At 40.9% G+C, this 27,549-nt stretch overlaps 1 protein-coding gene across 2 annotated transcripts in view; it reads left to right on the forward strand.

Annotated features, from left to right (window-relative positions):
* The window catches only part of atp2a3 (ATPase sarcoplasmic/endoplasmic reticulum Ca2+ transporting 3), a 46,405-nt gene extending 19,491 nt beyond the window's left edge, over positions 1-26,914 (forward strand). The window contains exons 6-22 of one of the 2 annotated variants that reach the window (XM_011483751.4): positions 266-346; positions 478-563; positions 682-1,146; positions 10,062-10,150; positions 10,630-10,732; positions 11,418-11,549; positions 13,385-13,501; positions 14,997-15,215; positions 16,610-16,945; positions 18,028-18,248; positions 18,326-18,528; positions 19,225-19,310; positions 19,581-19,714; positions 22,210-22,327; positions 23,680-23,797; positions 23,920-23,948; positions 24,057-26,813. In XM_011483751.4, the coding sequence (XP_011482053.1) occupies positions 266-346; positions 478-563; positions 682-1,146; positions 10,062-10,150; positions 10,630-10,732; positions 11,418-11,549; positions 13,385-13,501; positions 14,997-15,215; positions 16,610-16,945; positions 18,028-18,248; positions 18,326-18,528; positions 19,225-19,310; positions 19,581-19,714; positions 22,210-22,327; positions 23,680-23,797; positions 23,920-23,924 (2,513 nt within the window). In that variant the 3' untranslated portion in view covers positions 23,925-23,948; positions 24,057-26,813. Of the gene's footprint in view, positions 1-265; positions 347-477; positions 564-681; positions 1,147-10,061; positions 10,151-10,629; positions 10,733-11,417; positions 11,550-13,384; positions 13,502-14,996; positions 15,216-16,609; positions 16,946-18,027; positions 18,249-18,325; positions 18,529-19,224; positions 19,311-19,580; positions 19,715-22,209; positions 22,328-23,679; positions 23,798-23,919; positions 23,949-24,056 lie in introns of both variants that reach the window. The other variant, XM_004076706.5, reaches the window with a different exon arrangement.
* The last annotated feature ends 635 nt before the right edge of the window (positions 26,915-27,549 follow it).

A 27,549-nucleotide genomic window follows, 5' to 3' on the forward strand; every position in this document is an offset into this window, starting at 1 on the left:
TTCCAGGTGTGTGTCGAATTGGGGAACAGAGGGTGGAGGCTTGTTTGTGCTGGTAATTCGAGGTGAAGTTTGTGTGGAAGTGGTGCATCGGGGGGACAAAGCGAACAGAAGTGAGGACAAATAATTGATCATTGTGAAACAGCCAAGTGACTCCATCAAAGTTGTATCGAGCTGTTTACCTGACCCTGAGGCCTGAGCCTGAATAAAAATACTTTGCTTCTTGATACATTTTATTCCAATTTTCTTTTTGTTGTCTTCCTGTTAGTTGGTGACAAGGTGCCAGCTGACATCAGAGTGACATGCATCAAGTCCACCACCCTGAGAGTGGACCAGTCAATCCTAACAGGTCTTCCTCTCTTTCCACTTTGTTTTTAACATTTTTTTTTCATTGGCATTTTAAAACTAAGAATAATGGTAAACAACAGGCAGTTACTCCTTTAAATCTTAAAATTGTTGTAAATGTGTCTTTTATTTTAGGGGAGTCTGTCTCTGTGATCAAGCACACTGACCCTGTTCCTGATCCCCGCGCTGTCAACCAGGATAAGAAAAACATGCTTTTCTCTGTAAGTGCAAAGCATTTTCATATTTTGCCTTAGTCATATTTAGACATTCTATCATCATTGATGTAGTAATTCTAGTTTTTAAACCCGGCGGATGGCTGTCCACCATTTCTACTCTTAGGGCACAAACATTGCTGCAGGCCGCGCCCTAGGTATTGTTGTTGCCACAGGCGTCAAGACTGAGATTGGCAAGATCCGGAATCAGATGGTGTCTACAGAGCAGGAGAAGACGCCGCTGCAGCAGAAGCTGGATGAGTTTGGCCAGCAGCTCTCAAAGGTCATCTCCCTGATCTGCGTGGCTGTGTGGGTCATCAACATCGGCCACTTTGGGGACCCGGTCCATGGTGGCTCATGGGTCAAGGGCGCTATCTATTACTTTAAAATTGCTGTTGCACTGGCTGTTGCTGCCATCCCTGAGGGCCTGCCAGCTGTCATCACCACCTGCCTAGCCCTCGGCACTCGCCGCATGGCCAAGAAGAACGCAATCGTCCGCAGCCTGCCTTCAGTGGAGACCCTGGGCTGCACCTCTGTGATCTGCTCTGACAAGACAGGCACCCTCACCACCAACCAGATGTCCGTCTGCAGAGTAAGTGATCACTAGAAGCTCCATATTTGCAGGATTTAGTTTGCTTGCTTACACAGTAGTGCTTCTAATAGTGCCCTGTTGCCTTGATTGTCCTAAAACTTCTGTGTCTGGACATTTTCTGCCTGGAATTGAACCGCCAACACTGTGGCTACTCTGATCCACAGGCGCCCAAACAAAGGCTTTATTTTTTATGTCTTATCATGGTGCCAAAAATACATGTGGGAATTCCCTCTAAACTGCTTATCTTGGTGAATTCTTTCTGTGGTCTGAGGGCACCAAGGTCATTGTGTTGACGTTGCGTTTATCTCCACCTGCCAGTTTTGCGATAGCTGCTGGTGGACTGACACAAGCTGGCAAAGACCGAGCAGCCCCCAAAGTGCTCCAGTGCTGTGTATCAGTGAATCAGTTTACACACAGGCGTGGTGAAGGCTTCTAAAATGTCACAGTACCTGAGCAAACAATATGGGGAGCCATGTCCTGAATGGTTCTCCAAAGAAATATTCCATATATAATTACATTAGACAAGTGAAAACCCCTACACACAAATGTTTGTAAGTGGTACATGACCTCACCCTTTTCTTTTGTATGTGTGGGTGTGTGTGTCGCTTGTTAACTGACTTTGCTTTGAGTGCAGTGCAAATGCCAACACCGCTGTTTGTCTTGGCTCCCGTTAAGGTCTCTGCACACACCTCGCTCTCAGTTAACAGCACTTTCGCCTTCAGCCTGCGGTCGCCCTCTCACCTCAGAGACTGAGGAGTGAGCAGCCCGCGTGAGCAGGGCAGCACCAGAGCCACACTCAAACACGACGACCACAAAACAGGTCTTTCAATCCAAAGATGGTCAGCGATATGAATGCGGAAACGTGGTAACGGAATGACAGAGTTTAATCTGAAGCTGAAGGGAATCCAATTTGAACCCCAATTAGCATGAACAAGTCATAGTTTTGGGGGCAGATATACAATTTTGAAAGCAGTGCGCTGACCTTCATGTACATAGGGGGTCAGATAATGGAATATTTTCTTTTCACAAATGTTTGTATTTGAAAGTAACATTTTGTATTTGGGCTGCAACAATTTGCATTTAAGTTTTCACAATGTTAGTTTATGAATCATTTCCAAACCTCTTATCTCATAGCTCACTAAATGTTTACGTTGGTCTTGAAGTGAGGCTTTAGGCACACCAGTGTGGCTGCTGCAGGTTTTTTGGGTCGTCTGGAAGTTCATAGAGTGGCTATATCTATAAGGGGAGCAAAGGTAAGTCTTGCAGTCCCCTAAAGGATGTCATGAATGGAACATACCATTGTCGTGCGTGTGGTAATTGTATTGTGATGTATCTGTTAGTTACTCACAGGTAATTCTGTTGCATGGTGCCCTAATGCTGCACTCTAGTCATTAACAAGGTGCCTGTACCGGCTCCTTACATGCAAATGCCACATGCAAAAGGTGGTCAGGTGCATAAGTGACCACAGGACGCCTGCATGACTCTGGTTGTCTAATTTCCTCATTTCTAAGGATGTCAGTTGCACTTGAACAACCAGCAGGCCCTACATGTATGTGCAGTCCGCAGGGTTTGATGGTGGTTGAAACCACGTGCCTGCGTCTCACATTCTCACATTCATTTTTGTAATTTTTTAATTTTTTCTTCATGCGTCAAAGGTATAGTTTCTCTGCGGTGAGTTTTCCACAGGGGCTAAATTGCATTTTGTAAATAGGTTACCTTTCTTGTTGTATTTTGTCATTTGAGTGAAACTTGAGTTTAACGGGAGGTTTGTTTTTTGTTTTTACTTTATTTCTTTCTGGGTTAGCATACTTAGCTTTTTTAAAGATTGTAAAACATTTTTGTAGTGCAAAAACATTTCCTGATCATGATCATGATCACCCGATCATTTTACTTAAAAAAAATCTGCACTTGATCTGATCAAAACTGGAAATAATGCACAGCTATAAAATGAATGAACTCAGTAACGGTGTAATTATATAAGTTTGCATCTTCTTACCCCTTTTTAAGCGATAAATCAAACTTTACTTAATCTAAGTTAATAATCACTATATTTAATGAATCAAATATGACTTAAGTTTATCTTTTGTTTTTATTGATGCATTTCATTATTTCTGTAATGAGTTCTGTAATCGGTGTGATTATTATCATTTTTCAAATTTATTTATTTTTTATTCTTGTATTGTCTACAATAAATGCTTCAAATAAACCAAACCAAAGCAAGTCAATCAATAGGGTCAAGGTCAGTACTGCAGATGTAGGCTAATATCGCTCAGACCCAGACCATGGAGAAATGGGATTACCCCTCATTGAAGGATCCTGTTTCCATATCTCTTTACACTGAGATGGTCTGCTTGGGGTCTGTCTCAGTTGTCATTTTTGAAGTCATTGTTGCAGAATATATTTGGATGCTCAGCCCTAAAAGAATAATGAATCTAAAAACCAAAACACAGGTTTGAACAGAAGCCAATATTGTGCTGAATATGCGGTTTGTAAAAAAGAATCTAGTTTCTTAAACTTTCTTTAACATGCAGTCAAAACAAGTTCCTTTTTTATGCAAACATGGGATCTTATTTGATCCTTCCTCCTAAAGGTTTAGTGTTATTTCTGAGTAGTTAGAAGATCTTTGCTCCTGTTTTACTCCTGCTTATTGTCATATTTTGCTTCTATCTAAGATGAGGAGGCACGTTTGCACAGTTATGTGATATTTGCGCAACAGCAGGGAGTTCCCTGAGGCAGGAGGAGTGTTGTGGAACTATGTTGGAAACTCACCCAGATGGGAAAGCACAGGAGTCTGGCCAGCTCACATCTTCTGACCTTTTGCTTCCATTTCTGTGCTGGTGGAGCGGAAGCTGCTTTTTCATTAATGCAGATCAAACTTCCATGATGAAACGTTTTTGCATTATGATTTTTGCTGAAGATACTAAAACATCCACAAGTGTTTATTTTATTTTGGATAGTATTTATATGTGCTGACTATGCATATTGTGGTTCCCCACCCGTAGTCCTGATGGTGCAACCTGTAGTTTGGCCTTCCTACGTTGTTGGGACTTCCTGGGATTCCCTTTTGCAATCTGACACCATATCTCTAACTCTGCACTTGGGCACAGACTCACATGGAAGCGTGCACAAGTGCAGAGTTAAAAAAAAAAAAAAAAGGATTACTCACCTTGCGTCTCTACAGAACCTTACAGGAAGTGAGTGGGGAAAAAACTTCAGCACAACCACTTACCGTACTCTCATTGTTCACACAGTTCCTCGTTGCCTTGGAAACCCCAGTACCAGGAAGAGTCAAGTAAAAATTCCTCAGATTAGAATTCAAGAGGACCTGTTGAGTTCATTACATCCTAAAATACTATGCCATTCACCTTTCAGTATATCACTTCAGAGGTTGCCACAGTGAATCAGCTTTCACTGATTCACACAGGAGAGTTTTACACCGGATGCCCTTTCTAACACAACCCTGTATTTTATTTTAGCCCACACACATCCCAAAATGAAAGAGAGTGTAGATTTTTGTTTTTAGCAGCATTTCAAAGTTAAAGTCAGATTAGATCTATCTGTTTTTTTCTTTTGTCTTCCTTGGCTTCAACATGCTAGCAACCCTAATGGCAGGAAATACTCATTTAACATGCTGTATTACAAATACAGCTGCGTTTACAGAGAAGCCAAGCATTTGTTGTTTTAGGTAAGTTGGTCTTTTTCCATTGCGTCAGGAGAGTAGTTTTACTTTCAACAAAGTAGGACATAAAAGTTCCTTTGACAAGAGGTTGCAGGTGAGCAGTTGGTCATGCAGCCGTGAATGATTATTCAGTCTTTCATTTAACTGATAAAGCTTCACATCTGAAACGGAGAGGAGTCGCTTTACAGTTGGGTCATAAAGTTAAGTCAAAAAGATCCATACACGATAGATGTACTTGCAGTAACCATTATAAATGCAATTCTATAATTTCAAAAAACTTTGCTTCTGAACAGCAACTATGCACTGGTGTGAAACAGAAGATACGAACATTTGCCTTAAATTTATTCAAATAATAAACAATTCTGACAATAGATTCAACAATTGTTTTGCTTGGTCTTCTGACTTGTATGAATTTTAGAGGATGGGTAAAGCACACAAGGCCTCTTCACTTGATGTCAAGAGTTGTTGACCTTTCGGCTTATCTCTTAAAAATAAACATGAATGACAAAATGTAACCAACAAAACTATTATTTATTTAAATCATAAGCATTTTTCTTTAGTCAAAGAGCCAGAATGGATGAATAAAAGAGCCACATCTGGAGCCTCAGGTTGCAGATCCTTGAGTTAGACTATTATCACGATCAGCTTCAGGATTAATAAACAAGTTTTATTTGTAGGTTTACATTCCTTAATGAGCTTAAATGCAAAAAGTAAAAGTAATGGTTTTACTTTACAAATCTACTCAACTACAAGAAAAATATATGGTGGGGTTCGACAACTAAGAAGTTCTCATTTAAATGTGTCTAAGTAAATGTTTAAATTTAACAAAGTAAATGTATAAATGCGAGTAAGTAAATGTAGGGTGTACAAAAACATGTCAAAATGAAAATTAGAAAAGCCTTTTAATCATTTTTGTTAAGTTAACTTTCATTTCAGATTTTAATGATTGTGATTTAAAAAATAATGTTGAAACACAGAAAATTCAGTTTTTTCCTTTCTGTTCATTACCAGTTTTTTTTTTCTTAATCACAGCTGGTATTTAGCTGTTCTGGAAAGTGAAACCTGTATGGGTTCTGTTTTTTCTTTCAGCTTGTTGTATGAAGCGTCTTTGACATAGTATTTCTACACTGAAGAAAGTAAAAGGCATTCTGCATCTATTGCTTCATAGTAAAAAATAATAATAATAAAAAAGGCAGTTTGCATACCAACAAGAGAGTCCTTTTATTAATTTTTTTTTTCCACAGAGTTAAAAAAAAACATTTAGTTAAAATAAGGTTAATAAAAAAGCCTTTGAAGGCATTCATTTCTAAAGTGGCATAAATATTTAAAATCTTCATCCGTCAGAAGATTTCAAAAACACATTCGCTTCTGCAGATATATGGATTGTTTTTTGTTTTTTTATAGATTTATGTTTGCTTAAAAAATGGCTGCACGGTATGGAAGCGATTCTGTAGCATAATTAAAATTAAAAGTCAAAACCAGAAATGCTTTTTCATTTTCAAAATGAAGCTGCATTTTTTGACTCAAAATTAAAATGAAAAAGCATTCCTTCAAAATGCTTTTTCATTTTCTACTTCAACACCACTTATTCTGTCACTTAATTAAAATGATAATGAAAATGGTATTTGGCATTTCATTTTCAAAACGTTCTCTGGTAAATGTCTAGCAAATTTCATTTAGAAATGTCTAATTTGACAATTAAAATGGATTAACAGAAATGCTTTTTCATTTTCAGCGATTTGAAGTATTGATTTGTCATTTTAATTTTGAGTCATTTGATGCAGTTGCATTTTGAAAATGAAAAAGCATTTCCGTGTTTCTGAGTGTTGAAGTAGAAAATGAAAAAGCATTTTGAAGTAAAAATATGCAGCTTCATTTTGAAAATGAAAAAGCATTTCTGGTTTTGACTTTTATTTTTAATTATGCTACAGAATCGCTTCCAAAGCACGGTGGCGCAGTGGTTAGTGCTCTTGCCTAACAGCAAGAAGGCCCCTGGTTCAAGTCCTGGTTGGGGGACCTGAAACAGAACAACAATGGGGGACCTTTCTGTGTGGAGTTTGCATGTTCTCCTCATGCATGCATGGGTTTTCTCCAGGGACTCCGGCTTCCTCCCACTGTCCAAAAACATAGTTCATAGGTTAATTGGTCACTCCAAATTGTCCCTAGGTGTGAGTGTGAATGGATGTGTTATTGTGGACATTCTACCCTGCGACAGACTGGCGACCTGTCCAGGGTGTCCCCTGCCTTTGCCCACAAGTGGCTGGGATAGGCTCCGGCAGTCCCGTGTCCCCGAAAGGGACAAACGTAAGAAGATGAATGAATGTTGGCTTAAAAATGTCAGAAAAATGTAAATAAAAGGGCTTTACAGATACTTTAGATCAACTAGGTTGAAAACTGAGGAGATTGTTAAAACTGGACTGAGGAAGATCTGCACCCGCATGCTTTGGACCCCGGCTTACTTCAGCCGCATTATACGACCTACATTTGTGGTGCAGCAGTTTTCTTTGTACAGTTTAAAAAATATGCAAAGGAAGAGTCTTAACGCTTTCTACACTAAAGTGTAGAGTGCTAGGTTTTATCTGCACGTTCAATTTTGAGCTACAAATCTGATCTCATGTTTAGACTGCATTTATAAATAGTCACGCTGCCTAGTTCCAGTTGACGTTGTCGTGCGATGTTGTCAGCGTCTTTGAAAAAGCGATAGATTGGTTACATGTTGCATTTGTGTTGATGTTCTGTAGAATTGTATCAGTACAAATTCATTGATTGAAGCACATTTCAGCACAGTTAGTTATGAAGTTGTGTCTTAATAGAACTTGACTTTAAGAAAAAAAGAAGTTTGTTGTTAGTGTAGCTATTCTTGTGGTGATAAATGTATTATTAATTTTCTTTAAATTGAGATGTGAAGATAAAAATGAGGCTCGTATGTGAGGAAATGGAGAAGGTAGAAAAGCAAACGGGAAGTGTCTGGGATCTTTCAGATTTGAGCGACTCTGTGGAGCTGTGCAAATGTGTTTGCTAGAAGTCCAACAGACGGTGTTTCATTGGGATTAAAATATTCATAAAAAGGTTATGCAGATGTACAGATTTGTATTATTCTACAATCCACTCTTTCCTGAATGACTCGATAACAAAGGCTTTTCTAAGAAATATTTCGGACTTTTAACTGTTTTTTGGGAATTTGTAGCATTTATGTGAATTTATGCAGACTGGAATCCATTTCTTCTATATTCTTCTATATTATTAAAGTGGACTTTGGGGCTTTAAAGGGACTATTCCAATGCCATTTTAAGCCTTACAGAGTTAACTATAACCATATATATAGTAAATTATTATCTTTGGTTCACTAAAGAACAATCGTTTTATGAAATATGAATTATTTTTGTGTGTTCAGTTTCCTACCTGGATGTAAGGCGACTTGATCTCTGAGGCGCCGCTTTTCGCTCCTTGTGAGTGGCGCCCATTTCATGACGTCAACCTAGATTGGGCCTTGGCAGCATGTCTGGGTTTTCTGAACTTTTTCAAAGATGGACGGGCATATTGAGCATATCAAATGACAGAGTTTTTGCTGATCACCTCTACCTCTGTGGTGAAAAGTGGGTGTGTGCGTTAGCCTGGGGGCGCAGCTGGCAGCGTAATGATAATAATAATAATGGATTCGATTTATCTGTGCTTTTCCAGATGCTCAAAGTTCTTAAAATGTGTCCATTATTCATTCACTCCTCATTCATACTTGGTGATGACAGAGGTGTGGCTGCCAGCGTAGGACAACCTCATTGCAGCGTAGATTCTTCGTGGAAGGGGCTGTTCTCACCTGTCTATGTCTATGTGAGAAGCCGTTTATTTTCGTGGGTTGAGAGGGGCTGGTGCTCAGAATGCAGATATTTAGAGAAATGCATGAATGGTTTAAAATAGCTCTTTGGGGTTGTTTATAGTGAGGAATTAACATTATAATACACTTAAAAGCTCAAAAAAGTTGATTTTTGCATGGTATAGGTCCCTAAAAACCAATCTACTGGTTGGCTATTTATTAGAAAACAGCACTTTTTAAAAATCATTTATTGATTTACTATGTGTAGGTTATAAATATTTCTGCCCGACGTGTTTGGGTTTCTTAGAAATGACCCTCTGCACTACAGTAAATCATTAGATTTCTTTGTAGACTCTTCTTGAAAAATGTCTTTTTTAGTTTTTATTGACAGAACGTTGTTTCACTCTTCAATTTGGCTGCTGTTCAAGGTTCCAGTCATTGCCAAATAATGAAAAAACTGTTAGTTAAAAGAGGAGGACTGAGAATGAGATTTTTGCATTTGCTCATAGAAAAATCTTTACTAATCTCTGGATCAGTCGTTTGTTATTGTTGATCATTGAAGAGGAGTTATAGTCTAAAATATGAAATTACACTGAAATTGATCACATAAATGTGATTTTTTTTATTAGCCTTCTAACAGTAATTCTTTCACCTAACTGGAAACGATGTAGATATTTATTGTTGGTTTGGTATTTAAAACTAAAATATCTTTTAACAAAGAAACTCTCTCTTTTTTTTTAACTTCCACTTCTTGTTTTAATCAACAAAAACAAAGTGTTCTGACATGACAGCTTCAAACATAAAAACCTGAATTTTGGGTCTCTTAGACTGTTTTGTGGTTAATTAAAAGGTGTTATATGTTTAGTGAATCAACACACGCCCCTCACTGTGATTCACCTTCAGCCAATTGGAATTGACCAGACTTGGTAGAAGCAAGCTTGTGATTGGATGTCTCTTTGTTTGTATCACATGTACACAAAAAGGCAAAGACTGTAGGCTCAACAGGAAGAGAAACAGACGAAATTTGACAGAAGCCGATGGATTTACTTCTCGATCGACTTTTTACCAACATAATCTTGTACTTATCTGTGGTTCACAACCCATACTGCTGTTAATCAAAGGGCTTGATCAATTTTTTTGATGCATATCTGTATCCTTTACATCCCTACAATATATTCCATATCAACACAACAGTGTTTCGTTTGGATCTGCTTCAGAACAGACTCTAATGGGGCCGCTTACCTGTTGCTCAATCACTGAAAGGAGCAGGCCTGTATTTCACTGGCTTTAGTCCAGACATGAACTGAGGTGTGCACATTTTGTCATCTGACTCCCCCCTAAACCTTTTTATTGTGTGGTGCAGCTGCTGCACCTTCTCCTTCATTAGTGAACTCATCTGCTCCCTTTGTTCTTTCTTCCCTCCAGATGTTTATTGCAGACAAGGTGGACAATTCAAGCGGCACTCTGCACGAGTTCTCCATAACGGGCTCCACATATGCACCAGAGGGTCAAATGTGAGTGTCGCAGATTTGTTGCTTCACATAGAAAAAGAGAACGTTAGCATACTGCTTTTTGGTTGGCTCGTTATTATGTTGTGTCTCTGTAAAATGTATGGATGTAGGTGGCCACCCATTAGAAGAGAGCACTTTCAGCAGCAGTCCATTGTGTTTGCATGTTGTTTGTTTTGCTGCTTAGTTGGCACAGCGTTGGGACTCTGCACGGACCGCTCATTTCATAACAGCAGTGTGTGGGTTACTGTGTGGGAGCCTTGCTAGCAACGGTTGCACTTGCTGCAGGGTTGAGATGCATGCTTGTCATGCACCGCTTGTCTCAAACATGTGCGCACACGCTCTTACGCGCAGTTTACTATCAAGCAACCACAGTTTCTCCAGTCTACTCAGGAAGTGTTGTAAAGTAGAGATTCTAGCGTGTGCCTGTGGGAGTCTGAAGTGTTCCCCATGGTGTTTCACTGCTGTGTTTGTCTGTTTTCCAGACTTAAAGACGATAAACCCATCCAGTGTGGAGACTACGATGGGCTTCTGGAGTTGGCCACAGTGTGCTCGATGTGCAACGACTCCTCCCTGGATTACAATGAGGTAGTCCTCACACACTCTCACTTGTTTTTAGTTGCCAGGCAAAGATTTATGCATAAGACATACAAAGCAGGATTCTGGGGGGGGGGAGCTTCTATTCTGATGCCTTCTTCAGTTTGGATTGCTTCCTCACCTCGTTGTCATCACCATGTTATCATGGTAACCACGCTGAGCAGAGATGCTCGAGATGAAACACTCTATGGTTTCCGAGTTCCCCCTTTAAGACTGTCTTTGTGATAGGCCGTTTTCTTTTTTCGCCACCAGTCTGCTTTACTTTGACTAAAGAGCCTGGCTTTTAGAGGAGCAGAGAGCGTGCTGGAGGGGGACAGGGTGATTTACGGCCGTCTGTGGCTGGTCACACAACCAAATGATGTGTGGTATACCATTACTGCCTCGTCTCAAGCACTCTATATCGCAGCTGACAAAGGTGCAACACTTTTGCATGTCTGACATATTTTATGGGGGCAATAAAGCTGAAGGACAAGAAGAACACCTCACAGAATATTTGCTTAGGAGTCATTCTTCTCCTACTTGAACCAGTTTTAATCACATTTAGCAGCGGCATACCAGACGGCCACTCTGTATGGGTCTGACTTTTGTTCTTTTATACATGTTAATCACGTTTTAATAATTGATAGCTTCTCCAAAGCATTCTGTGACATCTTTCAATTCCTCTGTGCTTTTTCAGGCCAAAAAGGTTTATGAAAAAGTGGGCGAGGCGACAGAGACGGCTCTCACCACCTTGGTGGAAAAGATGAACGTCTTCAAGACAGACCTGTCTGGACTCTCTAAGGTGGAACGTGCCAGCGCCTGCAACTCGGTAAATACACAGACAAGCAAACGGCCTGCAATAGCACAACCAAAGACTGGTCACATTTGATTATATCATTAACATAGGTCTGCTCAACATTTGCATATTTAGGATGATACATGATGACAGCAAGAACTCAAAATTCAATTGGGGATCTCAATCTATGTATCTCTTTTTTCCCCCCCATCACTTAGAGCAGGGGTGGGCAATTCCAGGCCTCGAGGGCCGGTGTGTCTGCATGATTTCCAGATAGTCTTGCCCTACTCATGGCTGATTACCTGGTTCAGGTGTGTCCAGCCAATCAGAACATGCCAGAGCAGGGTATGCTGGAAAACATGCAGGACTGCGGCCCTCAGTGCCCACCTCTGACTTAGAGGTTTGGAAAATATTTTTAGTCTTTCAAAATTGGAACTAAAGATAAGGAAATGCCATCTTTGATATACACTATATTAAAAGTGAAGACCGTCAAAATATTTTTTTTTGCATATTTTTTAAAGACCCACTCTGATCATCTTTTGATCTATTTTAAAAATATTCCCTTTTACTCATGATTATTCCATTTTAGCCAAAGAAAAAAAAAAATCTGTGTTGTTTTTTGGAACATATATTCTGCACAGCTGCGGGAGTTGACCTCTGAGTTGGGGGCGAGACTGTTGGTGCAGAGCAACCGTGCCCCCTTCAGCTATCTGTTTACATGCTCACCTGCAAGCCTACAGCCCCTCACACCTACATCCAAACAATACCAGTGCAGTAAAATGTCGTGCAATATTGGAGCTATTCAGCCGTTCAGTTTAGATCCAGATTCCAGCTGAGATGACGAAAACAAAGACGTTCAAGGATCTATTTGTCTGCAAGTGGATGCATCAGAATGGAGCGGAGCAGGGAGAAGAGGGCCACCCAGTTTATTATCTACTTTACAAATACAATCTTTTTTCAAACTGCATTTTTCATCTGCTACTGATTCACAAAAATTTGACTAAAGAAATGCACATAAATGCAATTTTAAGATACATTTTATTTATATATATGTCCTCCATCATCAGAAAATTGCCACAAACGCATGTTAAAAACACCCAAAAACATTGTTTTTTCATCAGAGTGGGTCTTTAATGCATAGGGACCAACAGGAGGCCAGCACGTCCGTGTTGTCAGAAAACTTTTTAGTGTCAATATTGGCAGGCTTGTTTAACTTCGGGGTGTGATTCGGTGATAGTTTGTTCTTGACTTTTAAACGACTCCCTTACAAATATTTAGCAGCGAGAAGCTGCAAAAACAGCTGCTTCACTCTGAGTTTAAGTCACTTTATAACAATCCACTACAAGTCAGATCATGTTTGACTTCATTTTTTTAGTTCTAATGACTTAAATCTGCAGTTAAAGTATGAATGTGTTTGACCTTTAAGATCCCACCTTAAAATACACCTATCTTTATCAGCTAATAGAGGAAAGTAAGATTCGTACCCATCTTCCTGCTGTCAACCAATATGAGGTGAAACATGGTGCACATCCTGGTAAGATGAGCCTCCCGCATCTCTTTGCTCAGTGGAGGGGAAGAGTCCTCTCAGACATCTTCAGGATATTGGTGGGACGCTTTCTGCATTAACCAGTCAGCTTTTGGTGTGTCGGTATTCCTGTAGAATCAGACCAAGAGTGCCCTCTGCTGGTGGGGAAAACGATGTAATGTTTGTCATTTAAGTTGAACATGAAATTTTTTTGTTCTGCTTCCACATCATCCTCATTTTTGTGTGTCACTGGTTTGTCAGTTTCAATTCTGATTATTCTCATGCATGACTATTTCTACGTCCTCTGACATTTCTATTTATTTTTTTTCCTTTAAATTCTTAGGTGATCGGGCAGTTGATGAAGAAGGAGTTCACTCTGGAGTTTTCCCGGGACCGAAAGTCCATGTCTGTGTACTGCACGCCTGTCAAGCCAGGCTCCCAGAGCAAGATGTTTGTAAAAGTATGAGTCAATTATCATCTTCCCTGTGTTTACCAACAACCCTACCAATTAAGCTTTGATTCAAAGAAATGACATTATAACAAATGTAACTTAGTGCTTGAAGCCATCGATTTTCAGTTCAATTCTGACATCTTGAGCACTTTGCAGAACAATCTGTTTTTTTTCTTTGTTTTTTTTAAACCTGCAGTTGTCTACCATCTCCAATATTCATTCATTCATCTTCTAATCCGTTTGTTCCATTTCGGGGTACGGGGCTGCCAGAGTCTATCTTGGTCACTCAAGGCAGAGGACACTCTGGACAGGTCACTAGACTGTCACAGGGCCACGATCACATTCACACCTAGGAACAATTTAGAGTAACCAATGAACCTATGGGGCAAGTTTTTGGACGGTGGGAGGAAGCCGGAGTCCCCGGAGAAAACTCACTCATGCACGTGGAGAACATGCAAAGTCTACACAGAAAGGTCCCCCATTGATGTTCTGATTCAGGTCCCCCGGCCGGGCCTTGAACCTGTGAGGCAAGAGCGCTAACCACCGCGCCACCGTGCAGCCCACAATGAAAAATCCAACTCCAAAATGAAAAATTGGACCAGGGGGTCAGAAATGAATCGCCCGACATTTTCTATGGCGTTTTTTAACCCTTGTGCTATCTTGTGGGGTCCAGATGACCCCACTCCCAAGGCACGTTAATGATAGCACAAGGGTTAAGGCCCTTCAATGAAGTTAAACGGCCACAAAGCCAAGGTTGCTCAGATTACTTTGTGTTGTTTAAGCAAAAGTATCTAAAGGCTAAATCATTTTTGTTTTTTTAAGAGTCATTAAACATGAAGCCTATAATTAATGTTGCAGCACTTTGTTAGGATGTAAACACGTATTCAGAACTGATATGGGCTGTCTGCAGCATAAATATCAGGCAAACCGGTACGGGGCACGCTCAGTTGTTACAAAAAGATTTGATTTCGATTTGTCCCTGTCTCAGCAAAATGGGCTGTTTTAAGTTGAGGGAAGCCCACAGTATACTATATAAATTATATATACGTTATATTTTCTATATAGTTATATATATAAATAAATCTTGGATTTAGATATAACAAATGTGTTTTTTCTGAAATGGGAGATTCTAAAGTACATCCATGCCAAATTTGGTGCTCGTCCCACAAAATTATTTTAATAACTGGTTCCACTTCTGGCGTCCTACTGACACTTAATTGTCACCTCCACACACCGTATGGCACCATCATAGATGGCATCAATGCGTGTAACCTACAAACACTAATCGATACACCTGCCACACACGCGACAATAATCGTTTGTTCCATTTTCATGGCGTCCTTCAGGGTCGCCTCAAGAGTCAAAAGGGAACTTCTGTAAAGACAGTAACTCAGAAATGTCCTTATGGTGTCCTGTGGTTATTTATGTGAAAGGATCATCATGCACAAACACTCGGCTTCAGAGTGGCTGTCATAATGTTGTCTATTGTATTTTATGTTGTTAGGGAGCTCCAGAAAGTGTGATGGAGAGGTGTCAGTACATCCGCGTGGGAACAGGAAAGGTGGCCCTAACTCCAACTGTGCGTGAGCAGCTGCTGTGTAAAATCAGAGAGTGGGGGACAGGCAGGGACACCCTGCGCTGCCTCGCCCTTGCCACTCATGACAGCCCACCTCGCAAAGAGGACATGGACCTGGAGAACTCCACCAAATTTGCACAGTACGAGGTAAAGTGCTGTCATAACATCCCATATTCAAATGTTGAAACGGACGCACATTTAGCACGTTTTCTATACATCAGAGGGACAATTTTTATGAATCAGTTCTTTTTGCATGAAAGAAAAAGAAAAAACCTGATTTTGGCTTCAGGGTTAAAGGCACAAATCTTTCTTATCCCCAAACTTCTTGTGTATATTTAATACTGCCATAGACATCACTCTATTTTAATGCTGTCTTTTCATGAACCTCACACTATAATTATGTCAGATGATGAAAAACATTTAACCCATTTTCATTCAATTTTCCCCCCTTTTTTTAACTTTTCCACTAGGCTGTAACAGCAACAAAATTAAAAAAATAAAAGGTAGAAATTAGAGAAATTAGTGTTGTGCAACAGTCGCTGATTTCCAAAGTGTAAAGCTACGTTCACACCGCCCTCTGCAACGCACATTCAAGCGACCACTTCCAGTGAAAAGCCTGTAAACGTGCATAAGCACCTATTAACGGTTTCTGCATACAAAACTCTCACGTTCATGCGTAGCTAGGCACATTTTTAAGACCTCTTTTGTGCTCTACGTACAAAAGCCCATTAGACGTGCTGAAAGTGAAACCAGCTGAACTTTGAACTATCAGGGACTTGGATTTGGTAGTGACGTGTGGATGGCGTCTCTTTTAATTCACTGAAGTGGCGACTATTAAAATTGATCATGGAGGAGAAAAAATAATTCCGGATATCTGAAAGACTTCAAGTCTTTCAGATATCCGGAATAGAGCTGTGAAAGAAAAAGTCTGAAGCAAGATTCACGAGATTTGCACCACTTCAACATTTCACACCCAGCGTCTTCCAGCTGTTGGTGGTAGAAATATACTAGGTAACAGTAGGAAAAGAAAAAATGAAAAAGCCCCTCCCTGCTTGTCCAGTGTGAACACCATTTGTCGAGATATTTTTTCCAATTTTTCAAGCATGTTTTAAACTCCTGAGAGACAGATGCTTAAATTCACACAAATAGACTGAGAATTCACTAAAACATTGTAAAACAATTGCAGCTCAAAGGGCTTTCTTTACACTTGCAATTTAGTTCAGCAGCTTTTCATATTTTATGATCAGCTGCTGAATAACACATACATTTACGAAACAACCTGAGAATAAGACAGATATATGAGAAGTCACTGATTCACTCTAAGAATTTACCAAGGGGAATACACCATTTAAACTCTAATTCTATTTATGACAAAATGTAAGAAATAAATTTGGCTTTTTCATTGTGTCACTGTTGACAAGTGACAGTTTGGTTGTCCTCTTGTCATAAGACTGTTAGAGTTAAGCAGAAACTCAGAAAGATTATGTCACTAAACTCTGTTTAGATCCTGTGAAAAGCCTCCTTTTTGGTCCTCCTTTCAGATGGGGCTCACGTTTGTTGGCTGTGTTGGAATGCTGGACCCCCCCAGGAAGGAGGTGATCGGTTCAGTGAAGTTATGCAGTGAGGCCGGAATCAGAGTCATCATGATCACAGGAGACAACAAAAGCACAGCTGTGGCCATCTGCAGAAGAATTGGCATCTTTGGGGAGGACGAGGATGTGGCAGGCAAGGCCTACACCGGCCGCGAGTTTGACGATCTGACTACTGAGGAGCAGAGAGAAGCTGTCAAAAGGGCGCGATGCTTCGCTCGTGTGGAGCCCGCTCACAAGTCCAAGATCGTCGGATATCTGCAGTCTTTTGATGAGATTACTGCCATGGTGAGGATTACAGCGCATCCTCAAACCTGCTTAGAGCTTTCTAGTATATCCAGGCAGAAGTTCTATAGATCTCAACACAAACATTCATGTTGGAGCAGCAGTTTTCCCTTTCTGCATCCGTTCGTCGTGACAATATTTCAAGGCTAGGTGAGAAGAGAAAAGGCTGGCGAAGCATGACATGTCCAGGATCTCTTGGAGCCTGCTCTCTCTGACACTGCTATCAAGACCTGTCATCTCCGGACTGCTCTGCCGCTTCCGATCCGACACGCGTCTAAAAAGGGAGGTTGATCTGAGAGCGCGGCGGGACAGACGGAGACATGAGTATCCCCGTTTGCCTGTCAGACTTACTCCACTGGTCCAGAGCAGCAAATAAAGATCACACATTTTTGTGGCTTAAGCCTTATCTTGTTCCGACCCCAGACAACACAGATTTCTCATAATGTGACAAAAGTTCGAGCATCACAACTTCGTTATAAAACTCTCCTGTAAAATGGACAGTATTCATCCTAATGCAAATCACTGGAACAAATGGTTGGATCTTTTTTCTTTATATTTAGAGACTCACTCCAATGAAATTGGTGTTTTCTTTGTTTTTAACATGTTCTCGTGGAATTTTTCTCATGATATATGTGTAAAAGAAAAAAAAAGTTGAGCTAAAAATTTAATTTCTCATTTCTTTATTCAAATCCTTGTGATTCAGGAGCAGACAAAAAAATTTGTTATAAAAATAAAATTGCTCATTTGTGACAGAAAATGCTGCAAGAGAGCTCTCAGCAATAGGGAGGGGAAGAGGGGCGGCAACAGCCTCGCTCACAACTCGGAGGTGAACTTCTGGAACTATGTTCTAGAAAACAACCCAGGTTTTTTGATTTTGGCTAAAAATGATATAATCATAATTAAAAGCTAACTGAGAACGCTGTTAAAATTGATCAAAAGATGATTGGAGTGGGTCTTTAAGTGTTTTCTCTTCTCTAAAAATGCCTCTTTATTCTTTCTAAATACTTTCTTATACAGATGTCTCACAGAATAGTAGAAATGCAGTTTATCATTGACATGTCGCTCTAAATGTTCCAATATTCCAGACAGGAGATGGAGTGAACGATGCTCCGGCCCTGAAGAAAGCAGAGATCGGCATTGCCATGGGTTCTGGTACAGCTGTGGCCAAGTCGGCATCTGAGATGGTTCTATCTGACGATAACTTCTCCACCATTGTGGCGGCGGTGGAGGAGGGCCGAGCCATCTACAACAACATGAAGCAGTTCATCAGATATCTTATCTCCTCCAACGTGGGGGAAGTTGTCTGGTGAGACATTCCCACCTTCCCATCATCCTTTTCACCTATTTCCTGTTTTCCACTGACTCTACATTGTTTGGCAACAGCATCTTTCTGACGGCCATCTTGGGTCTTCCTGAGGCTTTGATCCCAGTTCAGCTTCTGTGGGTTAACCTGGTGACAGATGGTCTTCCTGCCACCGCCTTAGGTTTCAACCCTCCAGACCTGGACATCATGGACAAGCCGCCGCGCAACCCAAAGGAGCCTCTTATCTCTGGCTGGCTCTTCTTCAGATACCTTACTATTGGAGGTAACACTTATTCTGAGATGAGATTGGATCCACAGTCAGTTTACACTGTATTTTGGGAGAAAAATAATGTGTTAAAAGGGATAAAGACAGAGTATTCCATTTAATTTCTTCTTAAAGTTGAGTTTTTATTATCAAGCATTAACAAAAAGAGTGTTTTCCTGAATCACTTAATGCTTTGTTAGAAATAATGTTAGAAATAAATGTCAGTAACTGCCCGCTAACAGCCAGTTGCCAACACACAGAAGAGCGGAGGAAGAACGAGGAGCAGAAAGATTTCGGAGAAGAAGCAGAGGAGTGTTGGGACAGAAGAGACTGGGTTTTCCCAGCATTACCAGACTGTCTCAGAGTCCTCCACTAACAGCTGGTGTTAACATGAATGTTTGCTTTAGAACTAAACAAAACCCCAAGAAATAATGTGAGCTACTACTTAAAAATTGGTGTTAAATTAAAAACGTTCAAGCACAAATTCGGGTGAAATTTGTTCTTGCTTCACCTCCTACATATCTCACACAATTGCTCATCTGAAATGTCAGATACCTGTAATGGTCACAAGTTAGTGTAAGTCTTAAAGACCCACTCCAATCAGTTTTTAATCTATTGTCAAAAGGTTTTTGTGCACTTCTTCCTAATGTAGGTTGTAGGTGGCCTTCTTTTGATGGAGATGCTTCACTAATGCATCTTGCTTTTCCTTTGCAGGATATGTGGGACTTGGAACAGTGAGCGCTGCAGTTTGGTGGTTCCTGTTTGACGAAGAGGGTCCACAAGTGACTTTCACTCAACTGGTGAGCAGCAGAGCGTTCTTCTCTGTCCTTCAGCATTGTTCACTGCACTCTAAGACAGTTCTCCAAGGATGTTGAAGCATTTCCATTCTTTGTTTACTGCAAACCACAACAAAGTGTGATTGTTCCAGCAATGAGAGGCGGTGGGAAGACGGTTTGAGTCAGGTTGATGGATTGCTCAGAAGTCTGGGGCGACACCAAGACTCTGCAGCTGTTTGCCTGTCTGATGTGATGGAGGAACAGTCGATAACTCTCACCCGTCTCTCTTTACAGCGACACTTCATGCAGTGCACCGAGCACAACCCCATGTTCCAGGGCATCGACTGTGAGGTGTTTGAATCCCACTACCCGACCACCATGGCGCTCTCCGTGCTGGTCACGATTGAAATGTTCAACTCACTCAACAGGTCAGTCGACTTCAACTTTAACGGAAGTAACTGTTAGGCTTGCATGTACATGCTGAGTCATTGACAGCAGTTTGCCCTAATGAGGACCACAGTAAAGATTTTTTAAATAAAGTTTCAAACAGCAATTCATTTTCTTACAAAGATTTTTTTGATAGTAAATGTGGTTACAGAATTGTTAATTTAACTGCTGTTTAAAGTGGATGACTGCTACCCAACAGTGCCCCTACCTTCCGCCATCTTGTTCTTATGTCATTTTTTTAATTAACCTTATTGTTTTCACGCATCTGACTTTTTAAATCAGTTTTCTAAAAAGTAAAATAATCAAATCACAACAGCAAATAATGTTACAGTTGTGCACAGAGGTGTAGTGCTCCTGGCCACACAGCAAGAAGTCCCTGGTTCTTTCTGTGAATGTATTATTATTATTATTATGAAATGATCCTTTCACATAAAAATAAAAGGCATTCATGAGAGTGCAAGTATAAAAACAGTGACATTAAATTACCAAGTGTCATAAACTTAAAAAGAAATACTAAAACTATTGCAGACTAAATAAATTAAAAGTAAAAAAAAAAAAAAAAACTCCAAATAGGGGACTGGTATCTTAGGCTACGTTCACACTGCAGGCTGAAACGACCCAATTCCGAATTTTTTGCCCCTAAGCGGCCCAATTCCGATCTCTTCATGACAGTCTGAATGACACAGATCCGATCTTTTCAATTGCGACCCAGGCCCCGTGGGTTTGCCGTCCTGATTCCGAATTGTAGCCGTTCTTTTCAATTGCGACCGCCGTCTGACCGGCCAGGCGACTTGATTCCGAACCGTACGTCATCGACACGCAACAAACGTCATCATTTTGCGTTGAAGTAGGCGGGAACGAGAACGTAAACATCAACCATGGTGGACGATGCTGCTGAGATCAGTCAGTGGAAGAGAAGGGAGGTCACTGATTGGATTAATATTTGGGGTGACAGCTCTTTTCAGGCCAAACTCCAGGGCTCTGATCGCAACTGGGCGGTTTTTGAAAACATTTCCAGATAAATAGCCGAGCGTGGTGTTGAACCTTTCCCGCGATAACTTTTTTTTCTTTCTCCCCTTTCCGACCGTGCTCAGAAGCGCGGGGGACCCGATGCGATCCTCCTCCTCCTCCCTGTTCTGATCCTTAGATTCTCCAGAATGGGTTAATAAAGAGTCCATAGCATTTATTCTGGGGGAAACCTTCTTCTATTACCGTCATCCTTCCTCCGTAACACACAACATGAATGCGCGCCCACACTGCCCCCCCCCCATTCTCTATCGCGGCACGTGCTTGCACACACACACACGGGGCGCGCGGGCCCAACACATGCACATTTCCATTCCACAACAGTGGGTACAGACGATCCCGACTCCATTGCCTTCTTAAAATGAGAAGATTGTAATTGTGCTGCTCCTTCGTGAAAATAAATTTAATATTACAAAAAGAGCTCCGCTTTTGACAACACTGTTGTTGACATCCATTGTTAACGTTTGCTCCGCAAACAACAAGTGACGTCTTTCACCGTTGAGTATTCTTCTGGCTTCTGCACATGCGGGTCTCTTGGGTCGTGTCACGGTCACACTGGAGATCACAAAAGTTCGGATTTACTTGGAAATGTGAACGGTCTAGCAAACAAATCAGATTTTTTCAAAAAATCCGAATTGAGCATTAAGCCCTGCAGTGTGAACGTAGCCTTAGAGTAGTTTACATCCACACATGCAGGCGTGGCTTTTCTCCAGGCACTTCAGCTTCCTTCCATAATCCAAAAACATGCTTCATAGGTTGATTGATTACTCTAAATTGTGAATTTAAGTGTGTGATTAAGTGGCCCTGTAACGCACTGTTCACCTGTCCAAGGTGTTCCCCGCCTTGTTGGGCTTTGGCTTTGGAAAATGGGTGGATGGTAACGGTTAGTCACCATTTATATAGATATCTTTTTGTCCTCTTTTCCCTTAAATTTACTTATTATTCAGATGATGTAGATGGAGCAAATAACAGGTTTTCTTCATTCTGTTCCCTTTCATTTCCCTTGTAAAACATTTTGTGCTAGAACTTTTGCTTTTGTTGTTGTGGAAATGAAAAAAATACAGAAATAAAATAAAGAAAATAATGCTCCATCAAGAAAATATTGACTCAAATTGTAGCTCTGACAAACTTGAATAAAGCTGAAATATTTAACCGTTATTTCACTATTGACAAAATTGGGGCGTAAAGTTGATGTGAGACATTCAGTTTTGAAGCACGGTGGTGGAGGTGTGATGATTTGGGGCTGTTTCCCAGCTGTGCATTTTGAAGCTGTTGATTTAACCCCTTAATCACAATATATTCTAAAATAAATAAGAGAAACTATTGTTTTGTAATGTCATGATGTGTGCTGTTACTCTATAAGACTTTAGATACAAGTAACGTTTTAATGAAGGTCACTGCTGTCCCTTTTTGTCACTGGGTTTTAATGACTAACGTTTTTCTTTGACAGTTTATCAGAGAACCAATCCCTGTTGAGGATGCCTCCGTGGGTCAATATTTGGCTGCTGGGAGCCATCGTCCTCTCTCTGTCTCTTCATTTCTTAATCCTCTATGTTGAGCCTTTGCCGGTGAGTCCTCCACAGAAGCTCAATCTGTGTGGTTTTTAAAGATTTTACATTTTTTAACTCTGTAATTTTTACGGTTTATCTGCATTTTAGGGACACTGTGCCTTTTGTTGTCTAGTGAACAAAAAATGGCCAAATCAGTTTTAAATGTTTTTACCTTCGTTGTTTCTTCAAAATCAGTTTACATTCATTCTTAATCTAGAAGTTAAATTAAATTACAATCTAATTATGCTTTACTTGGTCAAGATTAGGTAGTATTATGTGCTATTTAATCACTAAGCTAAATACAGATAGATCTTAAAGGTTTTACAGCATGTTAGGAAGCCTCCTGAATTGAAAAAAAAAAAAAAGATCTTAGATTACATTTTTTGGTCTAAATAATCGGAGCAATAATATAAATTTGCTTCAGATATGCGCGAGCATTTATATGAAACATAAGTAATTACTGCATCATTGAAATAACAGGACTTTGATTATATAGTGCATCATGTTTGTTTTTAAATGTGACACGGACAGAATATTAAGTTTTTTATACCGTTTGAAATGAAAAGGTTAGGTTGGGGTTAAAAATGCCTCTTAGAGGTGAGATGAGAGGTGAGAGGTGAGATGTAAATGGATCTGCCTGAGCAGATCTTTGGGATTTACCTCTGATGACAAAATCCCTTCAGGCTTCTGTTTCAGCAAAGGTTCTTGGTAAAGTAATGAAGAAATTCTGTTGGAAGTTATGGGAAAATATTCAATTTCACCAAACTGGTCTTAAAACACATTTGCCATAGACAGGATATCAGCTCTGTGTTTGGTAGTCTCTACCCTCTGGGTGGGTGGAGTGCTCCTGCCCCAGGAGGAGGAGATCAGGTATCTTGAGGGTCTTGATCACGAGTGAAGGAGGATTGTATCGTGAGATTGACAGGCAGATTAGTGCGGCGTCAGCGGTTATGCGGTCGTTGTATTGGTCGTTGTATTGAAGAGAGAGCTGAGCCAGAAAGCAAGGCTCTCAATCTACCGGTCGATCTTCGTTCCAATACTCATCCATGGTCATGGGCTCTCTGTCATTTTCTTGCATCCTTTTTCGAGAGATGTGAGGGTGATGATTTCAGGGTCACCTGTCAAAGGACCAAACCCTTTTTTGCGCAGTTGTCATGAGAACACATGATTTGTCAAATGATTGAACTATTTGACTTTGGAGTGAATTGGGACTGCCCAAATGGTCATTTGATGAACTGCATGGTGCTCCAGTGTTGTCTCAAAAGAGCTTCTGTCTGGAAGTTTACAGTTTGGTGCTGAGCTGTTTAGCAGAAACATCTTCATCTGTTTAGTGAGCAGAGAAGTGAATTAACCTTTTTCTTTCTCCTCAGCTGATATTCCAAGTGACGCCTTTGCACTGGTCTCAGTGGCTTGTGGTCCTTAAGATTTCCTTTCCGGTGATCCTCCTGGATGAGGCACTCAAATACATCTCCAGAAACCATCTAGAAGGTATTGGGAAAGTCATTGCTCAACTTTCTTACAAACATTAACAACATTTCCTACAAACCTGTTACTTCCTGCTGATAAGTTTTTTCCCCTGCTCTTTTTCTTCTATTGCGTTTCCAATGCAGCATAAAATTCTTTTTATCTTCTGTGAGAGGTACTCCAACTTCTGTGCTTCTTCTTCTCTCTAGTAGACCCTGAAAGCTTTCAATGGATCTCCTCAGATTCTAAGTGATGCGTTTTTATTCCTTTGTTTTTGCTGCAGATAACGAAGAGGGGAAATACCGGAGGCGTTGGCAGCTGAATTAAGACCTCTCTCCGAACACACTCCCTTAGTTAGAAACATGCGCCTACCTTCTTCCCTTTATGAGCTAGAAACTGTTCTCTCCCCCCTGCCCTCTTACCCCCACCCCTGCATGACCAACAAACCACCACTAGAGAAGAGCAGGGCTTTCAAGAACGAGAGCATTTGTGTTCCTGCCAGCATGGCTTTGTATGAATGTGTGTAAGAATGAGAAAGAGAGGCTGCTGCTCATTGGCTCTTTTTGGAGTGCAAACATAGGGGTGCATAAATGGACTGTGGAGGGCGAAAACAGTGGAACCGGTGATCGTTCTGGGTGGGGAGGGCTGGGTTTTCAATCAGTGGAGAGACTGAAGGAGAGAGGTGAATCCTGCAGTGTCAACCATGGGAGAGCTTCTGCAAGAATGTAAATGGTGAGGGGAGCCGGGCACAGCGACAGCCCTTTGTTCTCAAACATGGAGCCACCGTTCATTCAAGTTTCCGCTATCCACACTACTGAGCGTGACCGCCAGGCTGTGCTTGACACCACATCGGTTCCACTGGTTGGCTTATAGTCACTTCCACCGACTAACCAACATGCGCAGAACTGCTCTCCTATTGCCTGTGGTGCTCTGCTTTTTCCATCTCTCCTTCACCTCTCTGTGTGAGGAGGCAGCTTTGGGCCAGGTGTGCCGGCGTCGCCGGGACTCAAAGGTGTGAATAGCTTTATGCTGCTTGGCCGCTTCCCTCGGCTCTTAATTGGAGGAGCTGAGGCCAATTTGCACACTGAGCAAAAAAACGTGAAAACAAACCCCTCAGAACTCCAAAGACCCTGAATCCTGATCAGGATAATAAAGCCAATTCATGCTTTTGTTTTCCAACCCAAAGCATATTTTTGCAGACGACCTCATTGTTTAATCGAGTCCACTGCTTTAATATTTTTCTTGATAATAATTTGATGTATCATCAAATATCCATGCCTTAAAAAAAACTCACTGCACCTCCACCCTGGAGATGTGAATGAATGTCTTACTGCTGACCCTCGATGAGCCCAGCCCCGCCCCCACCCCCATTACTCTGTCTACAACCAAATAATGAATGTCCAACCTTCTTTGCCTCATGTGTGCAGCCTCCTCAGCTCCTCTGACTTTCTGTGCTTCAGCATTTTTGCTTTCGAATATTCTAGATGATGACATATTTGACTGAAAGACCCTGCAGGGCGTGAAATGTTTCTCTTTTTTTTGTTTCCTTTGGGGGGGGGGGGTTGTTAGAGCGTGGGGATTTGTGGACTCAGTCAGCTGAGTTTACGCTCATTTGATGCCGATGGTTAAAAAAAAGAAAAAAGATAAGGTTATTTCCACATCATAGCAGTCGGAGATCTTTAGACCAACTTTTGTGCAAAGACAGAATCTAAAATTCGACTGAGAATGTTAAACATCTTGAGCAGTTTTAATGTGATTTTCAAATCAATATACGTTTCTTCTTTCCCGATTAATTTTTTATTCTGAGCCCAGAAAACACAATATAAAAGTACTGACAAAGTAAGAATTTATTTACTATTTTGCAATACTTTCATCCACAACTTCATAATAAGCATCCAGTTTCCCCAGAAATATCATAGTGAAGTTAAGTCCCTCCTGAAACAAAGTGGCTGGACAGCCTGCTATAATATGATGTGACGCTTGGTGCCTTTTTTTTTCTTTTTCTTAGGGGCAATATGAGGCAAACTCGCACACATAAACACGTTCTCCAGATGTTTGCAGTTTTCCGTGCTGTTTGGAATCAGTGTCGGTAATACACAGATGGAAATCGACTCTATCATTAAAGCAAAACTTATTTATGCTGATTGAGGACAACAATTTGTCAGCAGATCTTTACGTTTTGGAGCAGAAGCGGCATTGATGTGAAATAAGGTTTGATGCTGTTAGAAAGGGGGCTTCTCTGTGATTCATACCAGCCCCCTCCCCCCACCTCACCCCCAGTCCTCCACAGCCCTGTAACCAGCTGGCGCTCTGATCACCAGACACTATGGGTCTGCATAGATGTGTTATTTACTACTGAATCCTCAACTCTGAACAGACAGAGGATCTGATCGCATGGAACTTTGTTACTGTAATATTACTCTACAGTATCTAATATTTAGGTTTTTGGAAACTAGTCGCACAACATCAGACAGACATGCGCAACATATTTTTTTTTTGGTTGGTTCTCTTTGGAGCAAAAGCTATTCAAGAATCTCTTTTTGTCCATTTGTTTGTTTTTCCTGTGTTTTTGTGTACATTACAATGTTGTTCCTTCATTTTTCCAGTTTGGTTTTTACAATTGCTGGGGTTTTGTGTCTTTTACTGAAAGGGGAAAAAAATTCATGTTTAGAATAGACAAGAGATGCGCTTATGTTAACTAGTGGCAATGACACAGATCAGCTTAGTTGCTTTAAACGAGAGCGTTGCGATTGAGCTGTGTCTGGTTTACAATAAGCAATGTTGAATCCTGGGATATGAAGTTCTGTGGCTGTGCGCTGAACGGCTCTGTGGGAACCCAGGCTTTCGAAATCCTGGACCACCCTTCTGGTTCTGCTTGTTGGAAGGTTACACAACCCAGCATGGTACTTGAAATTCCTCCACTCCCTGTTGAATCAAGACCACAAAGGACGGAGCGATCCAATCCACCAACACCCAAAAAAACCTTCCCTCTCTCTGGTTAGAGAACTGTCTTCAGAGCCTGACTTCCAATTCTAAGAAACAAGAGGATTCTCTGTGTTGCCTTGTCAATATTAATTGTGGACACATAATTTTATAAAACAATAGAGGTGTGGAAATAAAGATTATTTATCTTGTTATTTATACTGATTGTGTGTTCATTATTAAAGACTTAAGAGAACTTGAATCAGGTTTCTTTAAATTATTCCTTTAGATATATTCATGGGATTGATAACATCACACAGGTGTTCTATTGGGTTGAGATCTGGTGACTGTGGAGGCCATTTGAGTCCAGTGAACTCATTGTCATGTTCAATAAACCAGTCTAAGATGATTCCAGCTTTCTTACATGGCGCCTTACTCTGCAGGAAGTAGCATCAGAAGACACTACACTGTGGTCATAAAGGGATGGACATGTTCAGCAACAAAACTCTGGTAGGCAATTGGTACTAAGGGGTCCAAAGTGTGCCAAAGTATCCCCATCACCATGACATCACCACCAGCCTGAACAATTGATACAAGGAAGGATGGATCCATGCTTTCATGTTGTCAACACCTAATTCTGACCCTACCACTCTGTTCTTAGCTGACAGAGGTGGCAGCCGGTGTGGTTTTCTGCTTCTGTAGCCCATCTGCATCAAGATTGGACGTGTTGTGCGTTCAGAGATGCAGACCTCTGTTGTAACCAGTGTTTCTTTGGGTTCCTGTTTTTCTATCAGCTGGAACCAGTCTGGTCATTCTGCTCTGATCTCTGGCATCAACAAGGCATTTCCACCCAC

Source organism: Oryzias latipes, chromosome 14, assembly GCF_053564925.1.
Source record: "Oryzias latipes strain Hd-rR chromosome 14, Olatipes_Hd-rR_3.1".
Lineage (NCBI taxonomy): Eukaryota > Metazoa > Chordata > Actinopteri > Beloniformes > Adrianichthyidae > Oryzias > Oryzias latipes.